A 17,014-nucleotide genomic window follows, 5' to 3' on the forward strand; every position below is an offset into this window, starting at 1 on the left:
TCCTAGTTCTAACGCTTCTCCAAGTACTATTGGAGGGCAGTGCATACACAATGTTTCTGCTTTAATTGTTTTTTGTTTCACTTCAGATAACAGAAACAATAACATCTTTCTTTTCTGTTTTAAAGCTGGAAAATCAGAGTGCTAAAAATTTAGACCCTTTTTTCAACACTTGTAATGCTATAATGAAATTGAAAGAACACCTACAAATTAATTCAAAAACCTAGTAAAGATACAGAAAAAAAATCAAAGTTTTAGCAGACCAAACACTGGAATGTTCAACAGAGGTTTTGAACTGCCACTAAAATTTACTAAGTCTTAAACAATGAAAGTGTCTGAGGAACATATAGGTCACATCTTTATACTAAAACCAACAGAAAAGGTATATTTGTACTTAAGAATGTAAGAAAATCTTTGGATTTGGAATATATAGACAGGACTGAAGAAATACAGCTCTGTAACTCACTGAACTATCACTTCAGTCATCAACTGAAGTTAGTTTAAAAAACAAAGAAAAAGAATCAAGTACACACACACAGTACAAAAGCACAGTGTTTTGGAACACAGTGAAAAGTATGTCCACGTCAGATTGAAGCTACAAACTTTCCTAAGGCAAGCAAAACATAAAAATTCCCTCTCGGTAGTGCGGCCAGGGTTAACACCAGTTACTGTGAAACTGAACAAAGAAGAAAGAGAGGTCATGTGTGCAAGTGATTTACAACTAGAACTGCAGAAATAAAATTGTTGAGAGGTCTTACACTGGCAGGCAGATGAATAAGGTGGCAGGTCTTTTCTCATCTTTAGAAGTCTGAATGAATCCAGAAAAGTAAAATGCAACTAATTTAAGAACAGTAGGGACAATGAACATTACCTGCGAAGCAGCAGTATATTAGTGAATTCTAGAAGTTAAAAAATACTGCATGACTAATAAAAAGTAATATAGATCAAGCTCCAGAATGCTAAATTCCTTCAGCCCTTACGTTTCCACTTACAAACAACAAGAAAAGACAGCAGAACAATTCAAATTGGTCTGTATTTCACTGCTGTATCACAGTAACTTCATTTAATTTTTACAAATCACAGAAAACCACAGAAATTGTTTGTTCCAGTCCATTTACACATTTTTATGAAGTTTTTATAATATAAGTATTTTATTTTATATAAATAATTGGCTTGTCTTTCCAGTTTCTACCCAATCTCCTTCAAAAGTCAATTCTAACCATGATTTTAATCTGTTGGGTAACTGTTTAAGAGCTTAACAATTTACAGTAAATTTCATACTCCTCATATAAATACTGCAGAATTCACCGCAGTTCACTCACCGTGCCGGAAGACAGTTTCTAACCAAATTCAAAATCAGCAACATTTTGTAAGCTTACTATTTAAACAGCTAAATATGAAGCTGGAGCAATGCATTTTCCACTCATTTAACCTGTTAGCATCAAAACAAAGGCATTAACACTAAACAGGAGCATCACTGTACATAAGTTCAAGAAAAGAGAATCTGTCACCAAAACTAGCCAGGAATGTTACCCTTTCTCCAATTTGGTAGTAAGACTGGAAGAAGCAATTGCTGAGGAGAAATATACCAACTCATAGTATTTTCCCCCATTTATTCAGACTCCTGAAAATCCTTATATTGCAGTACACATTAAAAATGTGATGACCTGTCTGAGCTAGTAAAACATTCTTTCTGCATGAATCACATCTCACTGAGCACCAATAAAAAAATAAACAGAGAAACTAAATAATAAAGTTGCATACGTTAACTTAGTAATTACTGTTGGTTAAAAAAATGCAAAAATCTCAGAACAGTAATTACCACACAACCAGTGAACAGGCACTTAAGTAAAATGACACAGTTCTTGCAGATTTAGCTTTCAAATGTTTCTGACTTGCTCATCATTCATTTCACCTCAGAAAAGGATAGTTAATTATTTCTTAACATAAGCATCATTACTTCCAAAATTCTGTATTAACTTTCTCTTGTTCATTCACAACTGTATGCTTGATTTACATAACCATATCTACAACTGCATGTGCATTTGCCAATTTACTTCTAATTTATCATCCACATTTGTAAGCATGTATTTTATAAAAAAAATCTTACTTTTGTACTTAGATATAAGTTTTTTCCCTCTTTTACAAAATTACTAAGAAGAACTAAAAAGACTGCTCTTGGAATATCTGGCATTTAAATGAAATCTCATTTTGTGACCACTTCCCATTGTAAACTGCATACAGAAGGACAACAGCCTATGGATTCGTCACAAGTATCCCACCCAGATTTCTAAGTACTGAAGTATTTTATGAAGACTATCCACCTTGCCATTGTCAAAAAATTTAAAGATATTGTTTTCCAGCGTAGCTTACCAGTCCTTCTCAGAATCTTGGAGCCTGTGAACAGGCAGATTTCTGTCAATGAGGGACCACTACAGCTACAATAGTCTACCTAACTTTTCCAAAATGGACCAATCCTTGACCTCTAAACAAACTTCTCCCTTTGGTCTATGGGACAGATGACAAAAACATCCAGTGCTGATTTAGCTTTTGTATGACACAAAACCTTCCACAAATACTTGGGTAACCTTGTTCCAAAGGTTAAATATCTTCATTAAGTAAAATACAGCTATTTGAAGGCATTTCGAATTCAAATGGTTTGCAGGTAATTTTGCAGATAGCAAAATACACTGCTTATTGGTTTTTTTTCCTTTAAAGGCTTCATCAACTGCAAACCCTTTTACTGTCTGGGAATGTGCAGACTGATCAAGTATTCTTTTAACTCTCTCGTCAGACCAATTAAAAAATGGAGCTTAACATTCTCTAGGATAAAACAAACATACTCCTCTCAGCAGTATAGACTGCTTTTTATGACACAGTTTATACTACTACACAGCAAACTATTTCGCTCCACAACATGCATTGCTCTTGGCTGTGCTAAAACCTGTGCTAGAAAAATAAGTACATTCTTCTCAGATTCCGATCAGCCTTTGTAACCAACTCATTTATTATTCACTGCTAAACCTCTGTGTTATATAAAATTTTTATTTGTACTGACTTCAAACTTTTTTCCAGATCACAAATACCTTGAACAGCACTGAACCAAACCAGACTTCTAAAAGACTAGAAAAATCTACAATTGGATGATCATCTTCTACTTACAGTTAAGTTTATAATTTGTCATTTAATTATCATAATATATTTAATGCAGATTATATTGATTTTATTTAGCGATATCTTTGTCTTAAATCACAGTATCATACAGTAACAAGCCAAGGAATTTTTTACAACTCTACCAGGCAGACAAGGTTGTGTCTATCATCATGCTACTGGCTTTAACAATGCACAGAGAAGCCCCATACATGGGCTAAGATAATTTTTCCTGACAACTGTACAAATACTATATCAGACCTGTTGACATTTTAATGAAGGAACTTAGCTTACGGCCTCCAGAAAAATGACAGATTAGTTTGACTCATATATAAAAATAATATAATAGTATCATATTTACATAATATGTAATAGTAAATTTACCAGACTAAAGGCTGACTTTATGCAATTCACATGGACTTGGACAAGCTCAAGAAGTGTGACAACCTGAACTTCATGAGGTTTAACAAGTCCAAGTGCAAGGTTCTGCACAAAGGTCAAGACAAACCCCAGTATCAATACATACTGGGGAATGAAGGGGTTGAGAGCAGCCCTGCTGGGTAGGGCTTGGGGATACAGGTGGACGAGAAGCTTGACATGACCTGTCATTGTTGTGTGGTCATAGCCGAGAAAGCCAATGGCATCCTGAGCTGCAGCCAGAGCAGTGCAGGCAGCAGGGCCAGGGAAGCGATTCTGCCCCTCTGCTCTGCTCTGGCAAGACCCTACCTGCAGGACTGCATCCAGCTCTGGGGTCACAGCACAGGAAGGACATGGAACTGTTGGACAGGATTCAGAGGAAGCCACAAAGATGATCAGAGGGATTGGACCAGCTCTCCTGTGAGGACAGGCTGAGAGAGTAGAAGTTGTTCCCGCTGAGAAAGGCAGGTTCCAGGGAGATCTTATTGTGGCCTTTCAATACTTGAATGAGGTTTAAAAGAAAGCTGAAAAGAGACTTTTTACAAGGACAGTACTATGGGACAAGGCGGAACCGTTTTAGTCAATAAATTCAGACTGGGTGTAAGGAAAACTTTTTTTTTATTAAAGAGGGTGGTGAAACTCTGGCCAGATTGCTCAGAACAGCTGGTAGACGCCCCATCCCTGGAAACATTCACAGTCACTTTCAATGGGGCACTGAACAACTATGAACAACAACAGGGTTCTGATCTAATTGAACATGTCCCTGTTCACTGCAAAAGGGTTGGACAGAATGACTTTTAAAAGGTCCTCATTCAACCCAAACCATACTACATTTCTAGGATTCTGTGATTTTTCCAGAAAACTGTTCTTGATGGTCTGAATTACAGACAACACCACAAACACATAAAGAGAGACGATTTTTTCTTTTACCTACAACAATATTTACTGACACATGGCCATTCTCCCTAAGCTTTCAAATTAATGGGGAAATTTAAAGCGATCCCTTTCCTGAGGTTTTGGACTTATTCAGCTACTTTCCCTCAAATGCCCCCCAAAAATATCAATTAGTGCATATTTACTTCAACTTGAGGACTACACACAATAAGCCATGAAAAAAACAGACCTAGAACTAATGAGGTCTCATTTCCACTTGACATTTACATTGTTAAAAATTGTACACAACAGTGTACTGTAAGCTCAACTATTAGACATTCATGAGGAAGTGAATGTTAAAGTAAGCCTTGGTTTCTACCATACCCAACCGAAGATTCTGTCAGGACTTCAAGAGTTACCAGGCATCCTTCCATGGATTCCCAGAGAAGTCATACTGTCCTTTTGCCAAGAGTATAGGCATGGGTAAACTCTCTTTAACCACACTGCGTATTTCCACAAAATTTGTAAAAATACAAGTGTGCTACTTTCTCTAATGTTGTGGGAAATCAGACAAAAAGCATCTAATAGGCTGACAGGCTATCAAGGAACCTGGTTTTCTACCCTGGACCTCGACACTAATGGCAAAAACATACAAGCCTAGTAGATGGAACTTTGCCCAGCAGGTATCAGAACAGCATCAAGTGCCATCACCACTTTTTTGTGGAAAAGACAGTTGTGTAAGAACAAAAAAAAAATGGAGACATAGAGTCAATGAAAGCTAAAACAGTCCTCTATAATGTCAAAAATAGTATCTGGAATATTAAAACATCGGGTGATTTTTCTGACCACTTCTTTTAAAAGCCGGCTCCACATCATAACTCTAGTAATCTTTGTTTACATTGTAACAGTTGCTGGCATACAAAAAAAAGAGAGTAAGAATCTGCAGTATCTATCCTGACAAAGTTACTATTAATACAATCAATCATATTTTTACAGTGCAAAATAACCTGGAAATCTGACCTGAGGCAGCAGAGAAAAGGAGAAAACAGAAGCTACTTGTATTTGAAGTATTTGCAACTTATGCTCCTGTATTTTCAGTACATAATATATGAATTGTCCCATCGTTGTCTTTAGACCAAATGCACCAAGCAAAAGTGTCCTCTAAATGCAAAGACAAGCAAAATTTGTCTCTCAGACGATCATGCTTACATTTTGTTGAAATGAACAAGCAAGGAAGTTTTACCTGTTGAAGAACTTGTCTCTGCAAAGTCAGTTCTATTTTACTTAATTGATACTGAAAGGTGTAATGGAAAAACATTACTTTCTAATTATCTGGGTCCCAGACTGGGATTCAGCTGGCAAGTTACAGACTAGAGTTTCAGTCACATACCACTGAAAAGCACAAAGAAGTTCAGGACCACCTCCTAACAGATGCGTACAGAGTGTGCCACACCAAGAGACTAATATCATTTGGGATTCTTCAGAAGTTGCTGTAAAATAATTAAGCATGCAACATAGAAAGCTCTGTCTGCTGTTGAACTTATTAATACTAGCAGGTGTTTCCAGTTAAATCTCCAGAATACCAAGCTGCTCATAGAATGCATGTCCTTTTATGTTCCAACCTCCAGACACAAAGAAGGCAAATAGCGATATGTTAAAAAGAGTTTCTATCTTCTGGCATAAAAAACATTGGAAAGTACTTTGATCAGCACTTGATGATAGTAAATCATATTAAAATGTATTTACATTCACAGTAGCCACATAAGATAAGAAGTAAGTTGGTGGTTTTCTTTTCTTTAGAGATGCAAACTGAAATCTGTGATAGACTTGCCCCAACCACAGACTTGAACCTTAACATTTCTCCAATACATGCCTAATGGACACTCCAGAAAGCAAAGCAATTCAGCTATTTGCCTTGCCCTGTTCAGCTTTTCCAAACAAAGCTGAAGGGAAATAACTGGCAATCTGTGATATGGAACTACAGATTCTTTGTGGAACAAGAGGCACCAAAATCATAGAGCATGCACAGTATGGATAAACCTTGGCTATGCTGGTCCATTGGACTCTGAGGCGGACCCATTCCAGGATGAGGAGGTCGCATACTCTTCATGGAGCCACAGTGAACATCTTCAACCATTCCTTTTTCATGTAAGCCATCAATAGACTGTGAAAACAAAATAAGTATTTAGAGAGAGATAGGATATAAATCCACTCTAAAAATATGAATGACTAACTCAAAATCTAAACAAATATATGAAGAGGAAAAACTTCTTTCAGCAGTCATTCAAAATAAGAAAAAACCACGAACCTCTGCCCTGAAATCACACATTTAGGGAAGCATAGAACACTGTTAGACTGCTTGTCTCTTGTTTCCTTTTTGCCTTTTTTTTCCCCTTATGAACTGTTTGGCAATGGCAGGGAGGTAAACTGTCCAAATACAAACACATAACCTGTATTGGCCTCATATTACAAAGCAGTGTAATACATACTAACTTATGAAAATAGAGCCTGTGGCTTAACTTGAGTTATTTTTAGCCCAAACTTTGCCCTTTTAGTCATTGCTTTACTGGAATGTCACAACATTGTTTCTCTTCAAAAACAAGGGTGACACTGCAGGAAGTAACAAAAACAAGGATAGGCAGTCAAGGAAGGGAAAACAATACTTGTGCTCCCTACAGCTCCTGTCCCCTCATACACTCTTCTAAAACTAGAGATCCCATGGTACTTCAGACACAGAACAGTTCAAAGTGCTCTCCTTAGAGAGCGTAGAAAAGATAGCCTGGAGTCTGAAAAACATGCTGAAAGCATTCTGGGCACTGAAAAAGGCTCCATAATAAAAACTGAAGTGTTCTGAAAGTGAAAACTAGGGAAAAGTAACATTGGAAGAAAGATGTCCCAAGAAACAATGAAGTTTTCCATTGAAAGCAAAACTTTTATTGTATTCCTAACTTAGAGCTCTGTAAGGCTTTGTGTTAGCAAGGAGGAGACCGGCATCACTTACTTAGCTTCTCTCTACAGAAATAAACAGCTCTGTCCCATTCTAACACATGCGTGCATGCACACTAAATGCTGCTCTTGCAAACACTACTGTGAATGGAGACCTTGTGGTCTGTTTTATCTAAATGTACATCTCTTTATTGAGAATTCTTTTTAAAAAGAGACTAAAGATAACTTATTCCAGTGGAAAATGAAAGGAGTTAATTAAACAAGTGTGCAGGAAGCTACATCAGCTCATAGAAAAGAAGTGTCACATTTCTTATTTTTGAGTAATTTGTTGCACATGACTAAATTTCAACGAACTAAACAAAGGTCACCCTTTCTACAAAAGAAAAAATAATTCTAAATCTCAGTTTTCATAAACCCTTCACATTAAATTTCTACTTTCAATTACAATCATCAGATTTGTACAATCATCAGACTGAAAACAGCTTTAAATACACAGAATTTTTTGTTGTTGTTCAGCATTTCTTAAGGATTTCACTTTCAGTTTTTCTTATCAGGAGTTTGGGTTAAAAGGAGGAAAGTTATAGAAAAGGAAAAATAAAACAGATTTTTCATGTTTCACCAAATAATTATCATGACAGTATAAAAGAAAAGGAAAAATAAAATATATAGAAAAGTTATAGAAAAGGAAAAATAAAATAGATTTTTCATGTTTCACCAAATCATTTAATTATCATGACAGTATAAAAATATTTGTGAAAAGAAATTGTATCAGAAAAATACATACTACTCAAGAAGCTATTTTTAAATACAAGAACTTGGGATATGGCGTAGAAATGTAGGCACAGATGACTGACGCATTAAAAATAGTTCCACTTTGCAAACCGAGTAAACCCCAGTGCCCTTTTCTGAGGCATGAAGATCCCTCCCTCTTTCTTCACCCCTTCTTACAAAGACAGCCAGTGCAGAAGAGAACTCTCGCTTCACATTCTGTCTGCATGAGCTGACTATTACAGAAACCAAAACACCTATAAAGCAGACGCATTCTTATTTTGTCATAGTATGTGCTGGCTGCCGTGGTATCTTGATGGCTACCAAGAGGAGGAGACTTGCTGGTAACTTGATCTGATCTCCAGAACAGAAGACTAGCTGTACATTTTTGGCATCCCCGTAACTGCAGGGATGGGTTTCACTGCACTAATAGGTGGCAACCATGAAACTCTGGGAACGCAAACAGCTCAGATGGGAGCAAGAAGGCACACAGCATGCATACATCAGAAGTACCAGCATAAAGAGCATGGGGAAAGGAGCTGCCCATGCAGCTGCCAAGTTTAAAAAGAGCCACAGAGAAAAGAAAAGCAAGTATGTGGCCTTTGGCAGAGCAAATTTTTTTTAAAAGCAATCAAGAACAGAGAGGTAGTAACATGACTATGCAAGAAAACTTTAATTCAAGGCATGCTTCTGTGGAGATAATTGATCAAAAGAACTGATTTTTGTTAAAAAAGTATTATTAAAAAACACAGACACAAAAACAAGTGTAGCAAATTGAAATGCTTCAATTCTAATGGAAGGGAGATGACACATATAGGAAGAAAGGGGTTTGCGTCTGTGTATTTACTTATGTGGTGAAAAAACTGAAAACTAAATTCATTAGAATGCATAAATCAGCTTTTTACTAGAAAATACAAAATATGAAGATGGCATGAACTTCTGTGAAGTCAAAATTAGTTTTAATGACTACATAATTGCTAATGTATGCAGAGACTGGCACATCCAAGAATGTATTTCTATAAAAGAACCTCTACTGGCTATGGAAAAACCATATACAATAGGGAACACAATTCAGCAGAGGACAGCAGTGGCCTACAAGAACTGAGGAACAGCTTTTTTTGGTAACTTTTCTAAATCACTGATAGTTACAGAGGTAGAGGATAACTTTAAATCTATGCAACAGGTTAAAAATTACAGAAGGATCTAAACACAATGTAATTTCTGTAAATTCTTCAGTCCTGTATAAGTTATTAAAGCTATCTTCCACAAAAATGTTGTTGGGATAAGTAACCTATATTACCAATAAAGCACTACTATTACAGTGGGGTACTCTTCTTGTTTTAGTCTTCTAATGTGACAGAACAGAAGGGAAACAGGAAGTTGAGACATAGTCAACTTAGAGTAGAAATTAGAATTTTGATTGGTCCCCATAAGTAAGGAAAAAAGTACTGAACAGGTCAAATAAATAATGACTATAGAAAAAGAATGAGGGATAAGCTTCAACTGTAGGCTACCATGTGCCTATAGACTTGGCAGACTTACATAATGTCTAATGCATAAGGAAAAATTTGCCTACAGTGCTTTTTACTCTGAATTTAGCAACTAAGGTCTTCTCACAGATGCATCACCGTTTGACCTATTTTCAAGTAAACTGTGACATTAGAGTGTCTGGTGGTTTTTTTTTTTGTTGTTTCAATCCACCTTATTAAAAAAAAACATCAAGCAAAAAAACCCTCCAGCCTGAAAATCAAAGACTGAGTACTGAGACTAGTTTTCTTGCAGACCATACAGCTTCTAAAACAACAGAATTACAGAGGGCGAACAGCAACATGTTGTCATGTAACTGCCACATAACTACACAGCATAACTACTGTTACAACATTACTACTACAACATACTACATAACTACACAGCATAACAATGCATCCCTGATGGACATCCAGTCTGACTGTAGCTCTTGCAGCAGGAATTAGTAGTTTTTAGCCACCAATTCTATTAATCTCTAAAAAAATCACAAAATCACCATTTTACATTAAGTTCTCTGCTGATTTTTCAAGGTTGGCAATTTTTGGCAATACTTCCTTTCTTTTCTACTAATGTAGACATGAACAACAACAACAAAAAAAACCAGAGAACATGCCTACTGACATTGCACGCTGTTACTTCCAGGACCATGACAGAAATACTTCGATTCTCAGAATGTCTAATCTATTACCCAATAATATCTGAAACAGGAAACCATTTGCCTTCTGTTTTAATTAAACGTCTAAGTGAACAACTAACCTATTTAGTATAAACTACTGTATTTCTGAAGAATTTTTCTCTCCCTCAAATTTTATCTCACTCACCAAAACCAGTAATATTCTCCATGACATCATTCTAATTATTCCACAGTCAGCAATCATTTACAGTATATCCCATTACAAATTCACAAAAGAAGTGATTATGCATCAGGTTACAATTAACTGGAAGAGAAAATAAACCAAGAGCTCATAGCACTTCATCCATCCCTCAAGTGAGCACCATTCAACTTAACAAGCTACAATGTTGTCATAACCAGAGGTTAAGCAGCTAAAATCATGTGGTCCAGCTCATAAGAAGATAACAGAAGGCTGTATGATAGCATCATCGAATGGCTTGAGAGGGAAGGAACCTCAAAGATCATCAAGTTCCAAACCCCTTACAGCGGCAGTCTCTAGACCAGGTTGCTCCGAGTCCCATCCAGACTCACCTTGAACACTTCCAGTGAAGGGACATCAACAGCTACTGCAGGCAACCTGTTCTAATGCCTCACTGCGTTCACAAGAAAGAATTTCTTCCTAGTATCTAATCTAAACCTCCTGTCTTTCAGTTGGAAACCATTCCCCCTTTTACCTGTCCTTGTAAAAAGTCTTTCTACATCTTTCTTGCAGGCTCCCTTCAGGTACTGGAAGGCTGCAATGAGGTCACTTCAAAGCCTTCTCTTCTCCAGGCTGAACAAACCCAATCCTCTCAGCCTTTCCTAACAGAAGAGGTGCTCCATCCCTCTATCGGCTTAGTAGCATCCTCTGGACTCACTCCAACAGTTCCATGTCATTCCTGTGCTGGGACCCCAGAACTGATGCAGCCCTGCAGGTGGGGTCTCACCAGAGCAGGGCAGAGGGGCAGAATCCCCTCCCTGGCCCTGCTGGCCATGCTGCTCTGGATGCAGCCCATGATACATTTGGCTCTCTGGGATGGGAGTGCCCATGGCTGGGTCATGTCCAGCCTCTCAGCCACTGGCACCCCCAAGTCCTTCTCAGCAGGGCTGCTCTCTATGTTTTCATCCTCAGCCTGGGCTGATACAAGGAGCTGCCCCAACCCAGGTGCAGCACCTTGTTAAAACACTTAAGATTCCCATGGACCCACTTCTCAAGCTTGTCCAGGTCTCTCTACATGCCACGCCATCCTTCCGACATTGTCTGCACCACTCAGGTTAGTATCATCTGCAAACCTGCTCAGTCCCCTTGCCTATGTCATTAATGAAGACATTAAGTAACACTGGTCCCAGTACAGGCCCCTAAGGGACACCACTTGGCACTGGTGTCCATCAGGACTCTGAGTCATTGACCACTACTCTCCAGGTGTGACTGTCCATCCACTTTCTTATCCATCTCTCTCCAATCTAGAGAGGAATGTTGTGGGGGACTATGTCAAAGGCTTTATCAATTCAGACTAAAACCATGTAACCTCGCTCTGCCCCAGAGGATCTTCTATGTGGATGCAGAAGAAAAGTAAGACTAGGGCAAGGAAGGTAGCAATGTTTTCTTTTAACATCCCTCAGCTTCCAAGTATTGCTTTCACAAGATTCTCTGAGACTGTTACAGTTTGTCCATTTAGCAGTATCCCTGACAAACTTGTTAAGTATTCCCTCTTAAACACAGGTGTGATGCCTCCAAGATACACTTCAGTAAAATCTGGACCTATATTTTGCTGGAAATTTGGTTGACAGTCCTTAAGAAACCAGCAAGAAATGAAGTTAATTTATTGCTTCTGTCAAAACTGCATTACGTAAACTAATAGTAAATTTTCCCGTGGAAAGGTCTTCTGGTTACTAAGTGAATATACAATCTTTAATTTTCATAACAACAGTTCTTAAGTAAACATGCTTTAGGAATTATGATTTATTAATATAAATTTGTTTCAATCAGTTTTAGGTATTGCTTGATCTTTTGGATTTTTTTAAAGCTTTTTGCATTATATTACCATTTGTAAGCTAGTCAAACATCTAACACAGAATGAAGTTGTTTCACTTAAGCTATGTGAATTTTAAAAGGAAGAGCTAAATGCCAGTGCATACATGAGTATCCCACAGAGCAACTGTGAAACTGGGACACTTCTGCTGCAATCCCCCATTTTTACTGCATTTCATTAAAAAATAGTGTTATGATATATCATGGCTTGCAAGTCAGTATATTTTATTTAAGCAAAAAGAAAATGTTTATGTGGTCCATCTACAGGTGGCTGACCAGTTTTTTAATTTCATGAACTGCACTCCAGTAAGATTTGCAAAATAATCTAGAGGGACCCTTCTACAGCATTTCTTGTACCCCTCCAGCAGTTATCCCAATACACTATTTCTGGATTTGCACAGAAAAACAGACCTAAAACCTCATCTAGACTGAAAATTAAGTAAGATTTTATTTCATTTTTATTTTTTATCACCTGTATCAGCTCAACAGACCTGTTTTCTAGGTTAATCAGACACATGTGAAGACATGCTGGAACCTCAGAAGTAGAAATGTAAAAGACAACAGCAAGCCTGTTGCTAGTAAAAAATAAAGACTTGTGAAATTATAGTCTTTATTCCATTATCAGAATCAAGGTATAGGAAAGGTAATTTACTGTAACTATACTGAATGATCATCTTAGAATAGACTATCCAGACTCTTTGTGGTACATTTTTCAAAATATTTCAATGCACCTCAATGGGAGACCTTCTGCTCTGGCTCATGGAACCTTGTGAGATGCTCTCTGAAGTCCCTGAAAAAATGTTGTGCGATGACATTTGTTGGTTTGTTTCTAACTATACCACAAGACTGACTGCCTTATATAGCAGTATAACAGGATATATCAATTTAAAACAATGTGTTAAGTATTCAGCTGTTGTATGTAAAATTCCTGGGGCCACCTTCTTCTACAGGTACAAGAAAAATTGAAAGCAATGAAGTGAGAACCCTGGCTATGAAGTCTGGTGACAGAGTTCTGAAAAGCTGGGCTGTAACTGACCCCACAAACAAAAAAATGCCAACTGCAAATGTCTAATCTGGCTAACAGCTAAATCAGATACCTCAAGATTCAAATGCAAAGGTTATAGTTACTGCACATATTGACCTCTCAGAGATTACAGCAGGTCAGTGCAAATGGAAAGCTGGATCACAGCTTCCTTCACATCAGCTAGTCTTTATGTTATTAAAATATTTTTAGCTCTTCATGTAAAATATGGTAATGCCATGTCCCTACTGATTGGATATTATTTTAATGAATGAAACTGATCCATATGTGAGAGTGTCAAAATGAAGACATAATTTCAAGAGGAAAATTAAAACATCTTTCTACCACTTTAAAACAGTTTTTTATTGTATTTTTTTCTCTATGTGCATATAACAATTCCCAGTGGAATAAACAATACCTGCCAAAATGTTTTCAATATCTTGGCTCTGTAAGCTGCTACTACATATTTCTGAGTAGAACATCACTGCAATCAAAATTATTCTGGGTTTTGAATCTCTGATATACAACCAAACAAAAATGACAATACATAAAGAAACTGTACTCACAAAGGAATTTCCACACAGGCAAGTATTTCCTCAAAGCAAAAAACATTAACAATAGCCTAAGCACACAGTCTAAGCACACATAGTCTAATTTTAAGTGTATAACAATAACCACAGAAGTACAATTATTGAGATGTTCTAAATGATAGGTCATCATGATACGTCATATGTTTTATATTCCTTTGTAAGATGAAGTCCTTATAAAATAACTTGAAAACCATGTTTTTAACCACATTTTCAATATGGAAGAGTAAACAAATTTGTAATAGAAATCCTTTAAGGTGGGTTAGGTTTGTTTTGGGGTTTTTGGTTTTTTTTTCTTTTTAAGAAAAACGAAAAGAATAATAATTTCATTCAAAATTAAAAACCACCCCAGAAAAAAACACATGCTATGTCCAAATAGACAAGAAGAAGAGAAAAAAAGTGCTTAGAATGGTGTACCTTAAAGCTTTAACACTATCCTTCATTTTTTTCTCCCTAGTAACATCTATCATACTGAAAAGTACAATTTACAAATGAACACTTCTAAAATACTAACTATACTTCAAAGTAGTCTACTAAGAACAAGGAAGCTGTGTTTAGTAATAATCTTTAGTAATAAAGAAAGAAGTAAGAGTGTAGCTGAAGTTCTGCAGGTGATGTATAACAGCAGTTAAGCAGGTCTAAATGTGGAGTTTAAGTAACTCTCTTCATCAGTGGAGAAAGCGGGGAAAAAAGGTTCACTTTTAATAAACTATTACCTTATGCATTTGATGCATGCCTTCCTGTGGATAATCTGTAGGCCCCATTGTTGGCATTGGATGTGGGACACTGGGCGGACCAGGACTTGGCCCCATCATGCTGTGAACGGAGCCAGGAGACGGCCCTGGTCCTGGGCTAGGTCCCAGAATCGGTCCAGGTGAAGGTCCTGGTCCAGGGGAAGGACCAGGATGAGGCATGGCGCCAGGGTCTGTAGGCGTGGACATCTATTTTCTGTCTCCTTTTCAATTAGCAGAATAGCTCTAATAACAAAAAACAAAACAAAACAAAAACAAAAACACAATTTCTATGTGATATTAGGAGTATGACAAAAAATGTAATAAAATCAGTTGTTACACACACACACACACACAAATGTGCACAAATACACATGCAAGCTGTCACCAGCAAAAAATGCTTACACAGTCCTTAATGTTGTCCATTAGCTTGACCATCCTTCTAAAAGCCCACTAGAAAGATAAGGATCCTAATAATTCCATCAGTTTCTGGACATTGTATGGTACCCACAGAACAAAGCAGCCGGTGTGCTATGCGAAACATCTATCAGAAAAACAGCTGAACTGACTTGCTATCACCAGATATGCCATGTGGGCCAAGTACAGCACAGTAGTTACTAAAAGCAAGAAAGAGAGTAGGACATCTCTGTAACCTATATGTTAAAAAATCTTCCCCTAAACAGCTGTGATAAGCCTGAAATTTGTGCTTGTAAAATTCATGGTAATACAGTGAAAACATTAAAAGGATTATTAAGACTATTTTCAGAACTCTTTTTTCACTTGCCCAAAAGCGCTGAGACATACATGGAGCCACCAGCCTGCCCTGGAGTGGCTGAGTGGGCAGAGCCAGTAGTGACAGAGATGGGCTGGAACATGGCCTCAGTGCACCCAACCACCCCCTGCCGAGGAAAACAGCTCCAGTGTGGAGCCATGGACTGCAGTGAGCAGGGCTGGAGCCAGGGGAACCACAGGGGAGCACTGACACCCACCTGGGACTGGCAGCTTGCCCTAGAGCAGCCGACCAGGAATGAGTGAAGCCAGCAAGGATGGCGGTTGCTCCAACTCTCTCAAATGGGGTCCTAGTGAACGTGACCAGGGCACACTGGCTGCACTCCCATATGACCACTTGGGAGCAGCCAACAGAGGCAATGAACAGACCCAGTAGTTGGAGAAGAAGGGCGTTCTCTTATTAGTGAATGCTCCCTCAGGTATGGATTTCTGACAAGCCACAGAGCTCATGCCCCCTGAACTCACTGCACCAGCCATGTCAGAAGCCTTCAGCCAGCTAGACAGTTACACAGATGAAGTTCTTCACAACTCAGGCTGCCAGGAGTGCCTGATGCCTCTCCGTAAGGCTGGGGCTTGCCATTACTCCTGTTACAGAAGATGTGTTATTGTAAGTGAGCTGTTGCCAGGTTAAGGAGCCATGGGTGAAGTGAACAGCCTGTGCAGTACTTGTGAGAATGAGTGAGAGATTGACAGGCTATTCTCAATGTTGCACAAGTCTCAGACCTCCACTGAAGAGAAGATGCAGGCGGATTCAGAACCCTACCAAGCAGGAAGGCAGCGGTGTCTTGAAGACAAACACTGGAAGCTGGCCATCGGCCACACTAGCCATAACACTCTTCCTCCTGAAAACTTGAAGACAACAAATAGAACTGGTACCATTTACAAGAAGTATGATGCCCTGGAATGGGCAGGACAGTCAAGTGATGAGGTAGACAAAGGTCCTTCTGGGATGGGGGAACCATGTGGAGCAAGACAGCCTGCCACCCTCATCACGACTGCCCCTGTTAATTAAAAGGGAAGGGTAGTTGATATAGGTGCAGACTTCCTTAAGAAGTCCACTGGTCTGCACAGACCTGCTATGCAGACCAGACCCAAGACACAGAGAAGTCTGCTGCTTCCCAGGGCACGTGATTCCAAAACTGGATGTCATCAGCAAAATCTGATTTTTTTTTTTTAATCACGGCATGGTCTATACAACAGTGTGCTGATAACTGAAGGTATGTACCTTTTGCAGAGTAGAAAAAGGGTTCTACCACAAGAGCTAGCAGGGCTCATTGACAGCGCTTTGAACTAGATTGGAAGGCAGGAAGGGATAAAACCAGGCTTCTCAGTGATAAGCAATGGGATGGCACACAAGAACTGGAAGAAGTGAGATCACTCTATCTGCTCCATGAGATGTAGGTTACAATGAAGTACATGCATGAGAAAGGAGCAAGGGGAAGCTTTGTCCCAGTGCCAGAAATATGAAATCACTGACATAAAAAAACTCTGTCGGATGAGTCCTGGGACTGGCGTGCCATGCTG

General features: G+C 38.4%; 1 protein-coding gene across 6 annotated transcripts in view; it reads right to left on the reverse strand.

Moving 5' to 3' along the window:
* The window catches only part of SMARCA2 (SWI/SNF related, matrix associated, actin dependent regulator of chromatin, subfamily a, member 2), a 117,432-nt gene that overhangs the window by 89,201 nt on the left and 11,217 nt on the right, over positions 1-17,014 (reverse strand). For 5 of the 6 annotated variants that reach the window (XM_030969247.1, XM_030969242.1, XM_030969246.1 and 2 more), the window contains exons 2-3: positions 14,687-14,947; positions 6,478-6,601 (exon numbers count right to left, since the gene is read on the reverse strand). In XM_030969247.1, the coding sequence (XP_030825107.1) occupies positions 6,478-6,601; positions 14,687-14,911 (349 nt within the window). In that variant the 5' untranslated portion in view covers positions 14,912-14,947. Of the gene's footprint in view, positions 1-6,477; positions 6,602-14,686; positions 14,948-17,014 lie in introns of those variants that run through there. The other variant, XM_030969244.1, reaches the window with a different exon arrangement.

The sequence above is a fragment of the Camarhynchus parvulus genome, chromosome Z, assembly GCF_901933205.1.
Source record: "Camarhynchus parvulus chromosome Z, STF_HiC, whole genome shotgun sequence".
In the NCBI taxonomy this organism is placed as follows: domain Eukaryota; kingdom Metazoa; phylum Chordata; class Aves; order Passeriformes; family Thraupidae; genus Camarhynchus; species Camarhynchus parvulus.